The sequence below is a fragment of the Myotis lucifugus genome, unplaced genomic scaffold, assembly GCF_000147115.1.
Source record: "Myotis lucifugus unplaced genomic scaffold, Myoluc2.0 scaffold_36, whole genome shotgun sequence".
NCBI lineage: Eukaryota > Metazoa > Chordata > Mammalia > Chiroptera > Vespertilionidae > Myotis > Myotis lucifugus.
Window position 1 is genome coordinate 2749680 of NW_005871084.1, and position 19561 is coordinate 2769240.

The 19561-nt window shown below is 41.8% G+C and overlaps 1 protein-coding gene across 20 annotated transcripts in view; it reads left to right on the plus strand.

Moving 5' to 3' along the window:
• NEDD4L (neural precursor cell expressed, developmentally down-regulated 4-like, E3 ubiquitin protein ligase) overlaps window positions 1–19561 on the plus strand; it is a 293622-nt gene that overhangs the window by 244118 nt on the left and 29943 nt on the right. For 14 of the 20 annotated variants that reach the window (XR_002828874.1, XR_002828877.1, XR_002828876.1 and 11 more), the window contains 7 exons: window positions 424–498; window positions 2313–2372; window positions 7279–7410; window positions 7921–8040; window positions 9127–9324; window positions 15267–15344; window positions 16779–16833. Coding sequence is in view for 15 of the 20 variants with exons in the window: in XM_023752636.1 (XP_023608404.1) it covers window positions 424–498; window positions 2313–2372; window positions 7279–7410; window positions 7921–8040; window positions 9127–9324; window positions 15267–15344; window positions 16779–16833 (718 nt within the window). In the remaining 5 variants the exon portion in view is untranslated. The remainder of the gene's footprint in view (window positions 1–423; window positions 499–2312; window positions 2373–7278; window positions 7411–7920; window positions 8041–9126; window positions 9325–15266; window positions 15345–16778; window positions 16834–19561) is intronic. The other 6 variants (XM_023752638.1, XM_014454409.2, XM_023752629.1 and 3 more) reach the window with 5 other exon arrangements.

Here is a 19561-nt window from a genome sequence, read left to right on the forward strand (position 1 = left end):
GATAATAATAGTCAATAAATGTTTAATAATCATATCTCAATATTCCTTTCTATAGGATGCATCCCAAAACAAATGATAAGATTTCCAGTTTCAATTTCTATTTTTCAAGCAACCCTAGAGTGTTATGGTGGCCTGTTGAGCCCCCTTTCATGCTTTGACCTTGTTCCCTTATTTTTTTGCTGTTATTTCTAACTAAGGACTAATCAAAACCCCAGTCTGCTTAAATCACTGAGAATGAAAACAACTGCAGATAACTTGACTCCTGAAAGGACTACTCTCATTACCCTGAAAAGATGATGTTTCATTTAATTGCCTTCCATTATCATAGTGCTGTGAATAGAACCAAGTGGTGTATTTTGTGAGCCAATGAAACTTTTTCTAAGAATGTTTTCTTGACGCTCCGTGTCCTTTCCTCCCCTCCAGCAGAGGGAGCCCTCCTCGAGGTTGAGGTCGTGCAGTGTCACCGATGCGGTCGCGGAGCAGGCTCACCTACCACCGGTAACCCACGCGCATTTCCCTTCCCCAGTTGGCTCTTTCAGCTTTTATTTAAAATCATTGGGGCACTGAGGAAGAGTTTTTCCTGTGCAAATCCATTTACAATATAAATGAGACACTCAAATTTCCTAGCAAATTGCCCAAGGAGAGTGGATTTCCAATACAAAGACTTGTTTTTGCCACCAAAGTCTCTAAAATGGTAAAAACTCCATTGCTTAGTTTTTCACCCAAATTAATACCAATTCTGATGTGCTCACTTAAAGCATACATTAACTAATTTTTAAAAAGATTGAATTTAGTCCCTCAAGCTGTGCTCTGGTGATTGTATTTAACACTTGGATTGCGGGAAACGAGTTAAGTCCGCTCGCGTGAATTGCGCGTACTCCGCGGGAGCCGTCTTTAACTCGGTTCATATAGATTTGCGGTGGAGTGCGGGAAACGTGTAAACTCGGGCCGATTGTAACTGCGTATTACCAAATATTTGTTTGTAATCCACCCTTTTGGTGGATGGAACAAAACCAAAAGACAGAGCCATCTTATATTTTGGCGGGAAATTCACCCCACACCGGAGTGTTAAGAACATACTGAATCCTTTTAAACAGGAAGAACTCTTCCAGGTGTGAGCGAGGTAGGCTTTCCATGACGACCTAATTAACCCCACACAGCCTCTGTACCTTCTCCTTAAAGGCAGCTCTACTGGCTAAAGAATTAGCTACAACTAGTTCCTACTCTCCCACAGTTTCTATAGTTAGCAGCAAATATGGGAGAGTGGCAATGTTTAATAATATAGGACATAAATGAAAATGAATATGCCAATTGGAAGGCAGACCAGAACTGCCTAGGGAGATGTTTGGTGTACATGTCCAAGATAAGAAACGTGATGCGACTTTGTTTCTTCTTTTGGGGGGAGAAACGATGTGCTTTTATTTTAGCATGTCCAATGTGATGTTTGACCATAACCAGTTTTTTATGACGACGAATCCTCAATCATTTTTAGCACTAATACTTTATTATGGGGGGAAAGTGCACTTACAGATTTTGAAAGCACAGTGTCTTCCCAATTGTGTACACCTTTGCACAAGTCAGAAGGATTTTTTTTGCCTTGCTTTTATCTTTTATGCTGCAAAATGAATGAATGAGTACATTAGTCAACTGAGTGGTCAAAATAAGGGATTCGTTTGTGCCTTGTATCCAATGTGCTGGTTGATAAGCTTGACAAGAGCGTCCTTTCTGGGATGGTTTCAGTTCAGATCTCCCCCAAAACAACAATCAGCTGTGATGGGCTGATGTGATCCTCCGCCTAATGATTCTGTGATTTTCCTTGATGAATTAATGGCACTTCCTCTCCTTTTCACAATCAATGTTAATTTTATTTGCCAAAGAGTCTCTTTTCCTGGAAACGGATGACTCCTCCCTTACACTCTCCAAAGCTGAAAACTCACTGATCACCAGTGGCCTCTTGAATTTTGAGTGTGGCAGATTTAAGAACCTGCTCATTATTTAACAGTGGGGGCAAAACCACAGTGGTGTTCAATTTCTTTTCCCAACAAGACATCTCATCATTGTTATTGAGGTTGTCAATTCATTGTTCGGCCAAATCGAGGCTGCAGCCTGAGGCTTCTGTAGATTGGAGGTTGACTGGGTCCTTGCTCCTCTGGTCATCAGTGATCGCTCAACTTTACTTGGACAGAAAGGGTTTCAAGGATTCTGATTCATGTCACCTGCCTCACTGGCTGCCACAGCAGTGATTCCTGATCCAGTAAACAACGGGTGGTCTCTTTAAGTGCCTTTCACTGATATAAATTATCATTTAACAGCCCAGTGCCCCAACTAGGAGAGCGCGTTCATCAACTGTCACAGGTGGTGAGGAGCCAACGGTAATGATACCCTTGATCAGACTTTAACAGCAAAACTGTGGGTTGGTTTTAATATTTTGTATAATAGTGAATATGCTCCTTTTTTCTTCTTTTTTTTTGGGGGGGGGGATATTGACTTTTTTGTGCTACAGAGATGCACATCGTTCTTTTTTTAAAATATATTTTTATTGATTTCAGAGAGGAAAGGAGGGGGGGAGAGAGAGAGAAACATCAGTGATGAAAGAGAATCATTGATTGGCTGCCTCCTGCACACCCCCTAATGGGGATCGAGCCTGTAACCCTGGCATGTGCCCTGACCAGGAATCGAACTCTGACTTCCTAGTTCCTGGATCGATACTCAACCACTGAACCACACCAGTCCGGCTAGTCTCGTATAGTTTTATCAGGAAGACTGTCAAGCTTTAAGTCCATTTAATTTGACCATTAAGAATACATTTTTGGCCCCTCTCTCATCATTGATGTTTCTATCTCTTCCTCTCCCTTCCTCTCTGAAATCAATAAACGTACTCACTTGTGTGATTCAAGCCTGAGGAGCAGTTGCACAAGTGGATTTTCAGTTGGGCATAGTAGCTATCTCCTGTGTGTTTTCTGCCCCACGTTTTAAACACTGAGTTAGATTTTCCGTATCATGAGCTTGAACCAGTGACTCTCCTCACAGGAATAAACAGATGTTTATATACTACTTGGGGGATGGGAGGGAGGGGGGCATGTTTAATAATTTGAAAGATTTAGAAATAATGGTGTTTCTCTAAGCCAAGTATCTGTTATTGTTATTATTCGTTATTTTAAATAATGGATTTGACTATGTACTTTAATTGTCTGTTTTTTATTTGATCCCTGAAGACAGGCTAGCTTATAGTTTATGTTTAGAGCTGCTATGGCTATTTAAAGAATTTTCCTTATTGTTTCACCTTATGTTTGTTATAACTGCTTATTACTTGAGAACACCTTTAAATACATATACAATTGCAGATTTTCTGAAGAATGTTGATGATTTTTAATGAACAATTTAGTTATGTTGTTAGAATTTAATGCTCAGCATTGTACACAGGAAAGTCAAATTTGCAATCAGCAAAAAATCAGCCTCATTTAACCTATTGAGCCGCAAAAAGTCATGTGTTGGGTAGGCCAGGCTCAGCTTCCAGTAGAAGACATGAACCTTCAAATGAAGTGGCACATTGCCTACTGTGTACTGGAAATTTCTATGGCAGTAGAGCTGCAAGGTGGATGAGAACATTTCATGAAATAATTTTAGTAGAATTTAGTGCTAATGAGTATCCTCTTCCATCCACATTTGCATTTTATTGGTCTTGGAAGCTGCTGTTAGTATTGGAGTGTGTGGTCGCTGTGATATTAAATGGTGGGATAGACTAGTTGTGAGAGCGCTGGGCTCCGTGGTCAGAGCGGTTCCTGTGGCCATTACCACGGCCCTCTTGCCAGTACTCTCCCTTCCCCCACCAATGAATAAAAAATACAAGTTTGTTTTTTATTTTAAAGAATTGGGCCGTAGAAGTAGTTCCTACTCTCATGCTTCCTATGTACCTGGTCATCTTTTGGTTGCAATAAGCCAACTAATTTTATGGCCACATTCGAAGTCTCAGTAGGTTTGACAGTATCACATTTGTTTCTTTTCCATCATCATTATCCCTTGTCTCCAGTGCCCTTTACTTTCTCTTTTCCAGTTCCATCTCCTAGCAAGTTTCATTCCCTCTTACACCCTCTCCCAACCCTCTCCCTGTCAGCCCCACACAGAAGTGTACATGCTTACACTGGAGCTGTGTTCCCCTCTCACAAATACATGTGTGTGCGCAAATGGGATCTCATGTACATTTCACTTAGCAACTTGATATTTTTCACTTACGGTCGTTCTTCTGGGACATGTTAATGATTACATAATTTTCAGTCATGCAAATGCACCAGTTTATATAATCTTCCCACATTGGTGAGCATTCAGCCCCTTGCCCCACCCGTATTTGTCCTGCACACCATGTTGCATGAATCATCCTGGTCTTTCCTTGGTAGTGCTTTTATTTCTATAGTATAAAAACAGATCCTGATTCTCACCTGCAGAACTACAATCCTTTCATTTACCACCAATAAGTACACTTTCCAGGGAGCTAAGCAGGAGCCCTCTCTGAGATGAAGCAAGAGGGACAGCACAGTCTTTTTGCTCTTTGCTGTGTAGACCCTAAAATAAAAGTGACGGGAATGGCAGGGTTTGAGGGAATCTGGGGGCATCGGTGATAGTGCCAAACATTTATCATCTGGAAAAGCCTATTTGAACTTTGATGGTTTAAACATAATTGATTCTCCCTTTTAATGAAATAATTGGAGCCACTATGCAGCTGTAGCGCAACAGCTGTTTGGTGTTATGTAACACAATAGTATATTCAGGTGAAAAGCTGTGAAATGTTAATTAAGCTTACTAGCAGTTTTAACGTGTCCCTGGACTAATTAACTGTTTCTTAAGGTAGAATGGAATGCACGTGAGTGCATATGTGTATGCACACACACGACAGTGGAAGTCTGATTTTGGCTCAGGGCTAGCCCCTTCTGTGGTCTGTCCGTGGAAGCTGTGTCCTGCCCCTCCCTAGCTCTGAGTGAGAGGTTTTGAGTCACAAATGGAATCACCATCACAGGCTGTTCTCCATGGTCAAGAAATCTATAAGGAGAACATTTTTATGGCACCATCTCTTTTTAATGGAACTAAATTAAGGATTACCAGTTCAGTTCTCAGTAGAAGGTACAATGAACATTTTAATCAAATTCAGTGTTCTCTACTACACTCCTAATTTCCCATAATCTGATTAGTCCTATTCACTGTAGATCTACGAAAATATCCTCGTTGCTGGAATACTGTGCTGGAAGTCATACAGTCTTAGAAGTAATTCTGAGATTATCCAGGACACAGCCAAGCTATACTAGTTATCAGACCCCTCACAAATATCCTTTCCAGAGATGTTATAACTGCAAAACTATCCTTAAGATTTCCAGAACGGAGTTTTCTCAGGGCCTATCTCATTGCCTCTCCCCAAAAATAACGGGGAGCAAGAAAAGCAACAAATTCCATTCAGTACTTCATTTAGCCCAAGCATTTTTGGTCCTCATGTGAGCAATAGTAGGTCAACGCTTGTTGATAGCACATACTTTGCCACACAGTCCAATTTACCACTAACTTAGGATACAACTTGGGTTCTAACTTGGTTTGGCAGAGTCGGTCTTTTATAGATAAAAAATAGACCGGCAATAGTTCTTTTCTGTTGGTGCTAGAGGAGGAAGGCGGAAAGAGCTTCAGGCTATATAAATTCATCTGACTTAAGTACCCATGGATGGATCAAGTCTGCCTGTTGGTGTTTCTTCCACGCTTGTTGAATCCCCACACGTAGGTCCAGGATGCTCTATGATCAGAGTCTTGGAATTAACCATGATGAGGTATTTCAGTTTTTATCTGGGAAAATGTCAAGGAAGTAGTTGGTATAGGTTTAGAAGAAAGTTTTGTTGCCAATAATGTTGCCTTGCCTGTTCAACATGTTTTAGAAATAACCATTGAGGCAGCTGTTCCATGGCCTCAGTTAGTTTTTCTCTGGAATGTGCAGTTGAGCTCAGGAAGTAGAATATGGAGCCTCATTAACTAAAGTCCCCAATGACGTGGTAGCATCCTTGATCGTGCTAACCCAGGGTCATGCAGTGGACTGGGGATCCTCTGATGTGACCCTCTCTGCCACAGCACATTGTTGGTAGGAGACACGAAAGATGGGATGAGCACAGGGAGAAGCTGGGCCAAGAGATTTACATTTTCAGCCTAATATCAAGAAAATGACAGCTGGTAAAACATCTGGAGGGTGAGAAGATCCTAATTAGGGGAGATGGTACCCAGAAAGACGTGGCTTCCTTTTATATCCCAAATAATGTTTAGCCTCTTCTTTTACGTTCTCCTGGGAGCCTGGATAGCCATGGTTGGCTTCTTATATCTGAGCCGCCCCCACTCCTTAGAGTAACACCCCTTTCCCAGTGACAGATCTGATATGCAGCCACCATACATCCAGGACTTCCTCCTGAGACAGCACTGACCTCAGATGTCCATCTCGGTGCCTCCTTGAGTCACTGAAACATCCTTGTTATTCCAGAGTTCTCCACCCGGCTACATTTCTCAGGCTGCTGCTTACCAGCAGAAGTGTCTCAGGAATCCTTTTCGATCTAATTTGGACTATCTAAATATAGTCACTCTATACTGGACATGTTTCTAAACCTGGAAACTGCCTGTGCTTCCTTCACCCTTAGAGACAAGCTCTGCATGGGCAGACAGGATAATACAGCCTCAGCTCACCAGGAGGCTTCCTAAGCTGGGGCAGTTGGGGTGTCCTAGTCGGTCCTCTTGGTTATATGCCACTGGTGGGAATGCAGACCTCCTGGAGAAGGCCCTCTGTGTACTTTTCCCCCTAAAAGATACAATGTAAGGGCCCTAAGCTGATGAAGAATTTAGGAATAAGCTAGGAGAGTATCCCTGTGGCAACTATATCGAGAGGAAACTATGCAGACATTCCTCTCATAGACAGTGACATTTGACAATTTGAAATACCTTTAAGTTCTACATAATTTGGTAAAATTTAGTATCTGAAACAGGTTGCTGTTTTTTTCTCTTAGCACATTAGCAGCAGCCATTGCATTTAAGACTTCAGACATTAAGAACGCGTTCTGTAAGATTTTGGACTCCACAGAGATTCATTTCGCAGTGGATTTGAAGCTACTGGAAATCTACTTCTGTTTTCTGGACACTAGTGTTTTGGGTACAAATAGAGTTAACTTACTTTGTCTAGAAAAAAAATAATTCTCTAAGTGTACATTACTTTATTAAAGTGATCAGAAAACAACTGCACTAAATAATGATGATTTCTTACACAAACAGCCATCAGTGGCCTACGTGCACACCACGCCGGGCCTACCTTCAGGCTGGGAAGAAAGGAAGGATGCTAAGGGACGCACATACTATGTCAATCATAACAATCGAACCACCACTTGGACTCGGCCTATCATGCAGGTATGCAGATCGCCGCACAACTAAAAATTGCAGGCAGGTGAAGCCAAAATGTACAAGAGCTCCATGCTGCTATTGTTTATGTATTGTCCTGAGAACCCATGTTTTAGAAAAAAATTTTTCCACAAAGAAAATGTGTTAAGTATAATATATGCCTATGGAAGAATTTGGTCCCCAAGTCACTCTATCCCCAGATATATATATTTTTAAATGTCATGTGAAAGATATTTTCAAAGTTAAGAGCCTATAGCAGTGTGTAGTGTCTCTCCCAACCCCCACCCCCTTTTTTCCTGAGACTCGTTTTCATGCCTGGCTAGTGATTCATTTTTATTTCCCTTGAATGTGTTTCCCCAACCTTCCCCTCCCCCATTATTATGTTTAATCATTCCTCCATGCTTTAAATAGGCCAGACCTCTCATTACTGCTGGCTGTGTTGTTGTTTGGGTCCACACTCCCAACCACACACAAAGGGAGATCCTCACATAAAGCTAACTTGTTTTTGCTCCAACATAGCTTGCAGAAGATGGTGCATCTGGATCTGCCACAAACAGTAACAACCATCTAATCGAGCCTCAGATCCGCCGGCCTCGTAGCCTCAGTTCGCCAACAGTAACTTTATCTGCCCCACTGGAGGTGAGAAGGCTACTCAGTGTAATTGGGGTCACGTCTGTCCTGTGACTTCTCATTCTCTCTTTTCTCTTAACTTGGACTTCAGTTTCGCAGCCACCTTCCTGTCTGATCATTGTGTTCGTGGTGAAGGGTGTTCTTGTGCAGCCTCAGTATATGCTTCTCTGTTGCGCCCAGCTCACATCCTTGGACTCTCGCCTGATTCTCATTCTCATGGGGCTGAGGCCATAGTGACTTGTGCTGTACATGTGGGTTCCTCTCTTCAGAACTTTCTCCATTCTTGTTGTTTCGCCCCTTCTTGCCTGTTACCTCATTAGACATGCATAATAACTCTTTCAGATAGCAATGCTTATATTAAGTTTTAAACGATAGCTGTGGCTTTGACCATTTCTTTTCCTTTGGACTGTAGGGTCTGTCATTGTATGGGCATACATGTTTCTGATGCATATATGCATCCCTAAGTCATTGCTATGCATCTGCATTGCTCTCCTGTTTGTGTGGTCTGAATACCATGCCTTAGCATCACCGCGTCAGAGAGTTGGAGAAGCCAGAGCACAAACGTTCAAGTTCTAAACTTGACGATGTCCTAGAGGTAGCTGTGGTACTCTCTGTGCCCTGGGCTTAAATGCTAATGAGTGGGAATGAATGATAGCTCTCTTCCAAACTGTGATACAAATGTCCTGGTAACCATACGAGTCCAGGTGGTTGTCTTTGATGATACAGGGGTTTCTTCTTATGCTCTGCAAATTGCCAATCCATTCTTCATTAGACTGTGAGCTCATTAAGAGCAGGGGCACGTCTCTCTCCACCCTCTGTAAAGTCTCCATCCATAATTCTCAGTGGAGCATAATATTTTTGGCATATATCCAATAGCTATCAAAGGATGGTGATTTTAAGTAATTAATGTTGTGTGTTTAATCAATAGAAAAACTTTAAAATTCGATTGATTTAAAAGTAAGCAAATGACAGAAACAGATTTCTTAGGAGCTTCCCCTTGTCCCTTTCCAAATGGAACATTCGTGATACCCAGGTACATTTTGACACACTGGACTAGCACCTGTAAGAGTTCTAATGCTCATTATTATTCCTTAGGGTGCCAAGGATTCACCCATACGTCGGGCTGTGAAAGATACCCTTTCCAATCCACAGTCCCCACAGCCATCACCTTACAACTCCCCCAAACCACAACACAAAGTCACACAGAGCTTCCTGCCACCGGGCTGGGAAATGAGGATCGCGCCGAACGGCCGGCCCTTCTTCATTGACCATAACACAAAGACTACAACATGGGTAAGGTCGCTGCTTTTATTTGGCTCCGTTTCCATCATGAGGTCTGACATTCATTCCCTCATTTCCTCACTCCGTACTCATGATTCTTGTAGAGAAATTTCACTGACACCGCAGCTTGTCCCTAGAGGGTCTTCTCAGCCTGCTTCAAGATCTGGCACGCAGGGGCTTGTGGGAGGGGTGATGGATGGGTGCAGGGTCAGGGCCAGCTGCTGGTGCCAGGTTGGATGCCTTTTCTCCAGAACATTCCTGGACAGCTATAGTTTTGACAGTTGGCCATATTTGGGGGAAAAGCGATGCTCTATATTGCTAGGATGTCGATGATACTGCTTCACCTCTCAAGATGGTGTAATAGGAATTCTGATCTTTCTGAAAATAATTTTTCCTTGTCAGTTTCTTTCTACATTTTTATTAACATCACCCATCCTTGTTTGATTTGTCCCTTTCGTTTGCACCGTCCACCTCAGTTTAGTATTTTATTTTAGTGTTTTACATTTCTGTGCTCCATTTCACACCTTTAACTGTGGAGTAGGAGATGTACTGAGGATTTTGGTTGTAAATGTGATAGTTCTTTTTTGTGAACATTTTGTCAAATTTGACTCAGGAGTCGTGCCTGATAAAGAATCCGTGTGTTGTATGAATTTATACAATATGAGATTAATTAAAAGTGAATGTGCATATCTTTATACTCCTCTGTTCGGGTTTTAGCTGAATCAGTGGTGGGCTTCTTTAATGTAGCACATTGTCTTTTAAAGAGTCAGGGGTATTTTTCTATTAATACCTGTAGACCTATGACTGAACTGAAATTAGTTCTCTTGTTTCTGACTGTTTCTGAAGCTGCAGGTTTGTTTTCCTTCCTGTCCCTATGTCCCCAACTAATGGCCTGGGTTCAGAGTTTGACTCAGTCCTTCTGGCTTCTCTGCTGCTTGCTTAGAATCGATGTGACTGGAAAGCTCTCTGAGTTTGGGGATTGTCAATGGCCCTAGCTCTCTGGTCTTGGATCAGAGGTGAACACGTGCTTTAAATCCCCATTTTCAATGAAGACACGAGTGTGTCCATTGTTAGAACAGCAGTACTGTGTTAATGAAGGGGCCTGGACCAAAATGTCCTGGACTGTCATTTATACTTTGCCCGTGGCCTTATGTTAAATCAGTCCCTTGAGACTGGACTAGAGGGCCTAGATATCGCTCGCTCTCTCTCTCTCTCTCTCCCTCTCTCTCTCTCTCTCTCTCTCTCTCTCAAGTCCTGTGGATGGATGGTGGTAAGCACATCTCCATGAGGACGTTCTCGGTATTTGGGGCAGGACTATGTGCCTTTTATTGAGGGATGCTTAATATCCTTGGTTCCTATCACTGAATAATGACCATTCCTCTCCCTCCCCCACCACAGTGATGACCAAAAATGTTACCACACGCTTGCAAGCACCCCTTAGTGAGAACCACTCTAAAAGTTCTATTTTAAAGTAAAGGAATTAGTCTTCCAGGGGAATTTATCATTTAGATCCTGGTGACATTCATTAAACTCATAACTACCTCAAAGGCATATAATAACATGTAGCTTTGTTTGACTCACCTTTGAGTCTCATATCATATTATAGGTTTGTGGCCAAGACGAGAGTAAGAGATAGGCAGCTTTGGGGAAAACCAACTAAGGGAGATTGGTTTTTAAGTCTTTTTTTTCCCCTCATTGACATAGAACGTGGCTGTCCTGCTAAGAGTACGCGATTCTACAAAATCCTCAGCCAGGAATGGCACTCCAGAAATAGGGGGTAAATAGTATAAAAGGAGATGGATTAGTGTATGGAGCCACGGTGGCCTGCCAACATAAGCTATGGTTTTAGAAATCTGAACTAGCTTAGTAATCAAATCCCCTAACCTTCTCACAGCCTTTCACGCCACAACTGCAGAGTAATTGCAGCTGGGCAGGTTTGATTTTAAACAGCCCCAGCTTTGTTTACTGCCTGCATCCTTGCTGAATGAAACCCAGTTTGAATTTCCAGTTGTCCCTTTCTACCCACATGCTTGTTATTGACTGATTTACTGGTTTAAAATTTTAATTTGTTAAAACAACATTTTGTTGCTGCTGCCATTGTTGAAAATCCTTAAAGTAACAACTGGACATTCCCCCCGGTTACTCCCCTTCTTCTCTAAACTCAGACAGGCTGGCCCAGCTGCTGTCTCTCCTTCTAAACAAAGGCCTGTACAGAATGCTGACTGTCGAAGGGTTGCTCTAAATTTCCTGTTGATTTGGACCAAAAATGGAGGAATAAAGGGAACTGTAAAGATCATTTTCATGCCAAAACCGGTTTGGCTCAGTGGATAGAGCGTCGGCCTGCGGACTGAGGGGTCCCGGGTTCGATTCCAAAAAATTTTTATTGATTGCAGAGATAAGAAGGGAGAGGGAGAGAAAGTTAGAAACATCAATGATGTTTCTCTCTCATCGATGTTTCTAACTCTCTATCTCTCTCCCTTCCTCTCTGTGGAAAATCAATAAAATATATTTAAAAAAAAAAAAAAAAAAAAAAAAAAAAAAAAAAAAAGATCATTTTCAGCTTAAAATTTGTCTTGAGTTGGTTTGAGGTTTGCTTCGTGTGGTTTTTTGTTGTTGTTGTTGTTGTTTTTAAAAAAAATTTTTATTGATTGCAGAGATAAGAAGGGAGAGGGAGAGAAAGTTAGAAACATCAATGATAAAACTCATCTATTGGTTGCCTTCTACACACCCCCTACTGGGGGTCAAGCCTGCAACCTGGGCATGTGCCCTGACTGGGAATCAAACTGTGATCTTCTGATTCATGGGTTGACACTCAACCACTGAGCCTCAGTGGCTGGGCTTGCTTCGTTTTTTAAAAGAGAGAACAAATGAGAGGCCAGCATAGCTTTTCTTAGATTTGAGCCCTATGGTGAAAAGCTGGTAGAACAGGTGGAGAATAATGAAAACAGTACTCCTGCCCCACGCAGCCTGTGTGCTCTTGATTCTTGCACTAAACCAGAGCATGAAAAGATCAGGCCAACATTTCCCCTGTGTACACGCATGAAGGACAGTTCCTGTTGAAGTCTGTTTACAAAGCACCATCTCATATTAAAGCAGTGTGCCCGCCGTCCATCTGGAATAACGTCTGAGGCCTCAGCCTGAAAGCGAAGGTCTGTCCACCGTGCTCTCATCCTTAGTAACACCTAGAAGAGGCACTAAGCCCTGGCCATGTGAGGATTCCTGTGGCCAGACTTCCAGCCATTGGTTCACTTGTCCCTACCTGGGGTGGGCCATGGATGCCTGCTGGGGGCCACCAGGTGACAGAGGAAAGGTTACAAGAGGCCTTCGGTTTGTCCATTCCTTCCTTCTGTTAAGGAAGAAGCTCGAAGCATGTATGTAAGAGTATGTTTATGTCTCTTACAGAACAAAGCATTGCCTTGTTTTTGTAGCAAGACAGAGTATGCCTTAATGAAGTTTCAGGTTTGTTTTCTACTGGGTCTAAACTAAGAAAACTCATTGTAGCCGAGGCCTGGTTGTTGATCTCTTCCAGGATGGGGGAAAAAGCTGTTGTTTTTTGAACCAGGAGCATTCCCTTGTTTTATGTGCTATATATATATTTGTAAATGATTTTGGTTTTTAAAGAGGTGTTGATCTTTGCATTCTTTTTAAAACCCCTTTGTGCTATATTGAGGGAAGCAAATGGGGAATACTGAAATAACTGGGAAATAGTAAGCTGAGGACAGGGAGAAGCAGTTGAGTGTCCCTCTTCATGTTTCATTCATTTGTATTTATATCATTTGAGATCTCATTAGTGTCCCAACTATTGGCATCCCTGAAGTTGTCATAACTCCTGTGGAGCCCTGGCTGCCCTCCACCTGCGCCATCGGCTTGGGGTGCCCCCTCCTTGGTTGTTCAGGGGAGTCAGTGGAGAAAGGGGGTTCAGTGTTGCCCCTAGACTTAGCCTTCAGAGCTAAAGAGAGTACAGCTGCTGTCATTTTTATTTTTGTTGATATAATCAAATATGACCCCTAAGGCCTTCTAGTCCTCACATTCCATGAATTCTAGGTTTCCATGAGAGGCCATTATAGCAGACCTGTGAAATCGGATTTATTTTATACTTTATACTTCCCTGCCCCCAGCCCCCTTTGCACTTTAATTTCAGCTTCTTCCCCCCTTTAAATCACCACCTTTTAACATGTTGTCTTTCTCAGTAGCCTGTGTGTGGGATTCAAAGGTGTGGCTAGCTTGGCATGTAGCATCGGAAGCCCTGTCCTTTTTCATGTCATAGTGGCCTTGGGCTTTCTCTAAACCTTGGTGGTCAGGGATCTGTTCCCTAGGTTCCCCGTGGTTGTGCCATTAGCTGGGCCAGCTCACAGTTAGCCGTGAGTGGGTAGCTTTTGTTCTGTGCTCTGTAAGTTTCTCCTTGGTCACAATGAACCTATCACAAATGTTTCCCAGAATATCAGCTGTTCGGACTTCATAAATCCCAAATCTACGCACTGTATGTGTTCCAGTAATCTACAGAATACTGGACCTATTTTATGTTTTTACTCATCCTTTTTAAAAGCATATTAGTGAGGTTCAGGGTCAATATCCATCATAAACCACTAACATGATTTTTTTTTCAATTAAAATTTGCTATAGCTAACAGAAAGCAAAGCTTGGTTTTATTTTCTTATTCTTGCAAATTCCAAAATTCTGTCACTTTGTTATAATCCAGTAATTCTAGTGCTTTAAGACTGTTGACTGGGAAAAAAAACTTAACGGCTTTATTGAGATATGATTCACATACCAATCAATTCATCCATTTAAATTGTACAATTGAATGGGTTTTGGACAAACATTGGACAAAGATGTGCAGCTATCACCATAATCAATTTTAGAACATTTTTGTCACTCCCAAAGGAAACCCCATTCCCACTAATAGTCACAAAATAAGTTTTATTACAGGATTTTTTTAAATCTTAGGCTTATTTTATTAACATTTTATTATTCTGAGTTTTATCATTTGTTTTCTAACCTTTTGAGTTTAAAATATGAAAATGCCTTGCATTTTCACAGAGCCTATATAAGAGGCAGCTCCCAGATTCAGGGTCAGAACCTCTGGACAAGGTCTCATTCTTTCTGAAACTCAGTTTCCCCATCTAAAGAAACAGAGATCATGTACCCCACCTCCTAAGAATGTGGTTGCAAGATCGTATGTCTGATTACTTTGTCAATTATAAATCATGAACCAAAATGGCCAACTATGTATTTCTCTTTTGTTGATTTTCTGTGTTATCTTAAGCACATTCCTTAAGAAAAATATTTTGCAAACTTGTAAATATCAAGACATACATGAGAATCTAATCTGTAGAACTGGAGAGCCTCAGTCCAGTTGTCTAATAGGGATGTGACTTTATGACGAAGCCAGCCAGCGCTCTCTGGGATCGCTCCTGACCTGCCAGGCAGACCAGCTTCAGATTCCCTGCTCTGGTTCAGGGAGGGGTGGGAGAGGGAAGCAGGGGACTCCAGTGCTTATGGAGAGGCTGTTCCAGTGTGTAAGGCTAGCCACCCTCACCCGCAGCTCTGGATCCATAGGGAGATTTACAGACCAGGCTTTCGCTCCCTCTTCTGTGGAGGAGAGCCTCCTCTTCACTGGCACCCTTTATTCTGGTTTCCATAGTAACATCACTGCTGGGTCCTTCTTCCTCTTCACCTGCTCAAGATCTTGGGAAAATGTTAACCTTTTATTTAAATATCCTTACTCTCCTTCTTTCACCAAGGACAAGGAGGAAGAATGGAGTCTCTTGAGAGATGGTCAGCCAGGCTTCCTGTTCAAAGATGGGACCCTCCCTCCGCCATGCAGGCAGGAGTGTGGCTCATGCACATGCCTCCTGGTTGCCTTGGAACATACAGCTCCAGAAGGGGAGGAGCCAGTAACAGCACACAGACGTCACTCTTAACACGTTCTGCCTTTTACATTTTTCTTGCAGGAAGATCCACGCCTGAAATTTCCAGTACATTTGCGATCGAAGGCACCTTTAAACCCCAATGACCTTGGCCCTCTGCCTGTGAGTATACGTACTGGAGACACATGGACAAGTCTGAATATGTTTATTCATTTATCTGCCCAGTGTTGATGGAGTGGCCCTGTGACCTCTTTCTCCAGACTTTTGGCCCATTGGTCTATAATTTCTTAATAGAATCAGGTGTATGGCTGAATTCTAATCGTACATACAACCAGCTAGTACATATGAAAGAGGTTTCTGAATTGGTAACTGTCAGTGGAAGCTAGACATTGTAACTAGGATGTAGGAGGCATTTTTTACTGATGGCAATTTAAACAGCACACATTTATTTTGTAACATAGCAACCATAAGTTCAACCCATAATCTGATTTAATGAATAGGAACAAAAATATTAAAAATGGTGGGAGAGAAAGACATAGGTAATCACAGAAAGTTTTGTAAGTCATTTAGTCTGCAGATATTTTAAGCTTTCCTCCCTGGTTGATGGCTGTTTATAAAGCTAATTTTTTATCAGTTCTTTTTGGGAGCCTGAATGGGATTGAGCAATTTACTACAAAACTGGATTTTGAATGAAAATTTCGCCATGCATCCTCCTGGATCCACCCCCAATTAAAAATAAATAACCTTACAGGGGCAGGAAGGGGAGGGAAGATTCTAATACTATTTTTAAATGAAGAGCACTGGGAATTTTTTTATTGTTTTTTTCCAAACATAAGAACCTTTTCTGTTGCCTGGTGTGTGGTATATTATGGCAAAATTTGAAGCTAGGGAGGTTGTGATTCCATCTTTATTCATTAGGTTATACAAATATCCCTCTGCAAACCTGACTGGTTCTGGGTTTAGATGAAAGAGCCCAAACTGTGTCTAGAGAGTGAGTTTCAAAAGGAAATCATTGCCTGTGGTCTGGACCTGTTAGGTTCCTGAGTTTCAAGTAGCAAGTAGGTGCGGTTCAGACAATGAGAGCATACCAGCCCTCCCTTGCAAAGATTATCCAAGTCTTTTTGGTTCCCGAGTTTGAACAGTGAGAGTTCACAACAGTGAAGTGCAAGTATTCAGTTCTTCAACCAGTGTTGACATGAGTAAAGCATCTGTCTCCAACATTTTTGTATTATCCCTCCTCCTCCTCCTTTTAGTACTTAATACATATTTGTTTAATTAAATGAGCTGTTCATCCCCAAACTCAACTGTTCCATGGGATGCCAAAGTTCCCATTTGAAGCTTTTGAAATAGCGATCCCTGTTTCCTGCTCAAGTGGTGAACGCATCCAAGACTGTGGACGTGTGCTTCAAGTGTGTTCCTAGGTGTTGTTGAGGGTTAACTTGAAATGTTTGTGGTTTATTCTTAATGTAAAACTGTGCCCTAGGAGGGAAGAGTAAGGTGTCATAATTTTGCCTTTGATTTTGGAACAGCTAGCTAATTTTTGCATTCCCTCTCTCTCTCTCTCTCTCTCTCTCTCTCTCTCTCTCTCTCTACTAGCCCGGGTGGGAAGAAAGAATCCACTTGGATGGCCGAACATTTTATATCGATCATAGTAAGTAGGCACTGTTATGGACACAGGGATTGCAGGTAAAGGGAGGGGAAGGGTATTTCAAATATTAGAGTGAAAGCTTTGTCTAGGCAGCCAGGTGTTATGTGGAGAGAATGGTACCAGAGAATCAGTGCCCTCGTACGGTACTGTGCATTCCCCCCACGTTTGCTGTAAAGTAGCCCAGCAAGCTTTCACCCAATTTGATCTTGTGACCTATTAACTTTTTTTTTATTTAAGAACTATTTTTTGGTTGATGACCCCTTGACTTTTGCGCTTTTAATAAATACACTCTGGTAATAGAAAATAAGATTAGAAGTGATGATTGAGTCCAAAATCTGGGTGTGTGCGGTGCTTGACGTAGCACACGTGTGTTTTAAACACCACCTTCACGGTCTCAGGGCCAGGTGCCCATTCTGACTTATTTTCTATTCATAGCATGTTTCCTTGCACCCAACACACTAATATATATGCAGTTCTTTTCTTGAAATTGTGATATATTTGGTGTAGACATTTGCTCCAGCACCTATGAAAAATGTGTGATTTCTCATTTCAACTAAAACTAATAAAGGTTTGCTTTTAGCCAGTTTTTTTCTTTCTTGAAGTAACACGTTCTCCATATTTGCACATCCCTTACAACTTCTGAAAATGTATAGGAAAAAGAAGTCTTTAAATAGATTTAAAGTTCAAATCACACATGCAGTGTGGTAGTATTTTGCTCCTTGTTGTCATTTGATTCATAAACAGTAAGTCTGAACCAGGTTTCCCCAGCCTCACATTGTCTTAACTCATCACACTGATTAGATAAGCACATTGATGAGCCAATTGCTGGGGAATCTGGCCATGAGGGCGGGGCTTATCACCATCTTTTAGGCTTTTGTGAAACAGAGTTCAATTCATCTGCCTTTTCCCCAAAATCCAGTTTATAAAAAATGCAGAATTCTTATCTTTTTAAGAGGCTTTATCAGCCTAATAGGTACACTCCAAAATGGGTCTAGTTACCTGGTGGTGACATTGAGGAATTTCCTTACCTTCCAAATGAACCTCTTTTTCTAAACAGTTTTCCCACATCTGATTTCTGCCAAAATTCAGCATCTCATTTTGCTGTCTTGGGATAGAAACCAGGTCATCCTTATATGTGCCATTTACTGTGAAAGTGATCACCTTGCGAGTTACTCAGCCACCCTGTCTGCCAGCATCACTGGGACAGGTGGCTGCACTCTGAATGACAGGGACAGCAATGCCCTTCTCTTTTAAATAATTATGCTATTTATTTTCTGCTTCATAAATTCTTAAGACATTAGACATTTTTAAGATTTATAATTTCAACAACCTTAAAGATTTAATCTCAGAAGAGATAATGCTCAGTACTAATCTTCTCTTTAGACGCCTTGATTTATTTGGTTGACATTTATCGAATGGCTCCTATGTCTCAAGCCTGGTGCAAAAGGTCAAGGGAAGATCTTGAACGGAATCTCTGCCTCTCTTAGGAATTGTGTGATTCTTCTTAAAGACCAGACATGCCCGGCAGCTGAGGAATTGGCCACAGATATCTTATATACTAAACTAGAAGAGAAAATTAAATTCTAGCGATGCTGTAAAATCCTATTTGAGTCTATTCTGCCCATAGCCTTTACCAAACCAGTAAACAGTAGCTAAATTGACTGAGTTTCTCATTCTTCTACTTCATTCTTGTCCCTTTATTTGAAAAAATGTCTTGAAGACAAAGCAAGTTTAGATTTTTAAAATTCTAGAGGAAAAAATGGATAACTGGCCACCATATGTTCAAAACTTGACAATACTTGCAAAATTGATCTTTATGGTAACCACGCAGAAACTTGTATATTCCTGAGAGCTTAGCCAACCGTAAAGGAACTTTGTTATCACCATCAGCTTCATTTGGCCATTAAAAATAATAACATATTGGACTCCTGTTACATATTAGGCTAGAAAATGTGTTAAGTGGTGGAGAGGAAGCTGCAGAGAGGAATAACATACACCCCGTCATCGAGGGACTTAGATTCTAGCAGGGAGTACCAGGGAGTATTAAATGCTGTATTAGAGGAAAGAACCCCTTGTTAATGTGAAAGCAGAAGAGGCAAAGAGTGTGCCTGCTTGCCAAGTGGCACAGGGCACCAGCGATGGGGGAGACTGCAGGAAGGCCTTATGGAATGGATCACTCTTCAGACATATTCCAAATGATGAATAAGACTAGTCACGCACACCCAGTGAAAAGTGATTCCAGCAGAGAGAAGGTGTGCAGGTGTATGAAGCTGTGCAGAGAAGTGCAGCAAGGTTGCCCATGGCCAGTGTGCAGAGAAAGCGGGGGTGGCACACCCATCAAGTTAAAGGCGGTCTGCCAGGTGTCGGTCCCTTCTGCAGGCAAGAGGGAGCTCCTGAGGGATTTTCCAGAGGAGGTGACAGTGGTCAGATTTGTTCTTTAGAAAGATCCTTTTGGCAGAGCTATATAGAGAGTTTTGAACAGGGATAAGACTGAGACCAGGGAAACCTAGAGAATGGTCCAGGGAAAAGAGCACCCAGAAAGAAGTAGGGACAGTTTGGTCACCACCAGAGGTAAATGGCAAGGGAAGAAAAGGGATGTGTCAAGATTCCAGATTTGAACAGTGAATGGATTGTGATACTGTTCATCGAGAATACAGGATTCCATAAACGGTTTTGGTGTTGGAAGATTATGGGTTCAATTTTTAAAGAGTTGGGTTGAAGGTACCTATGG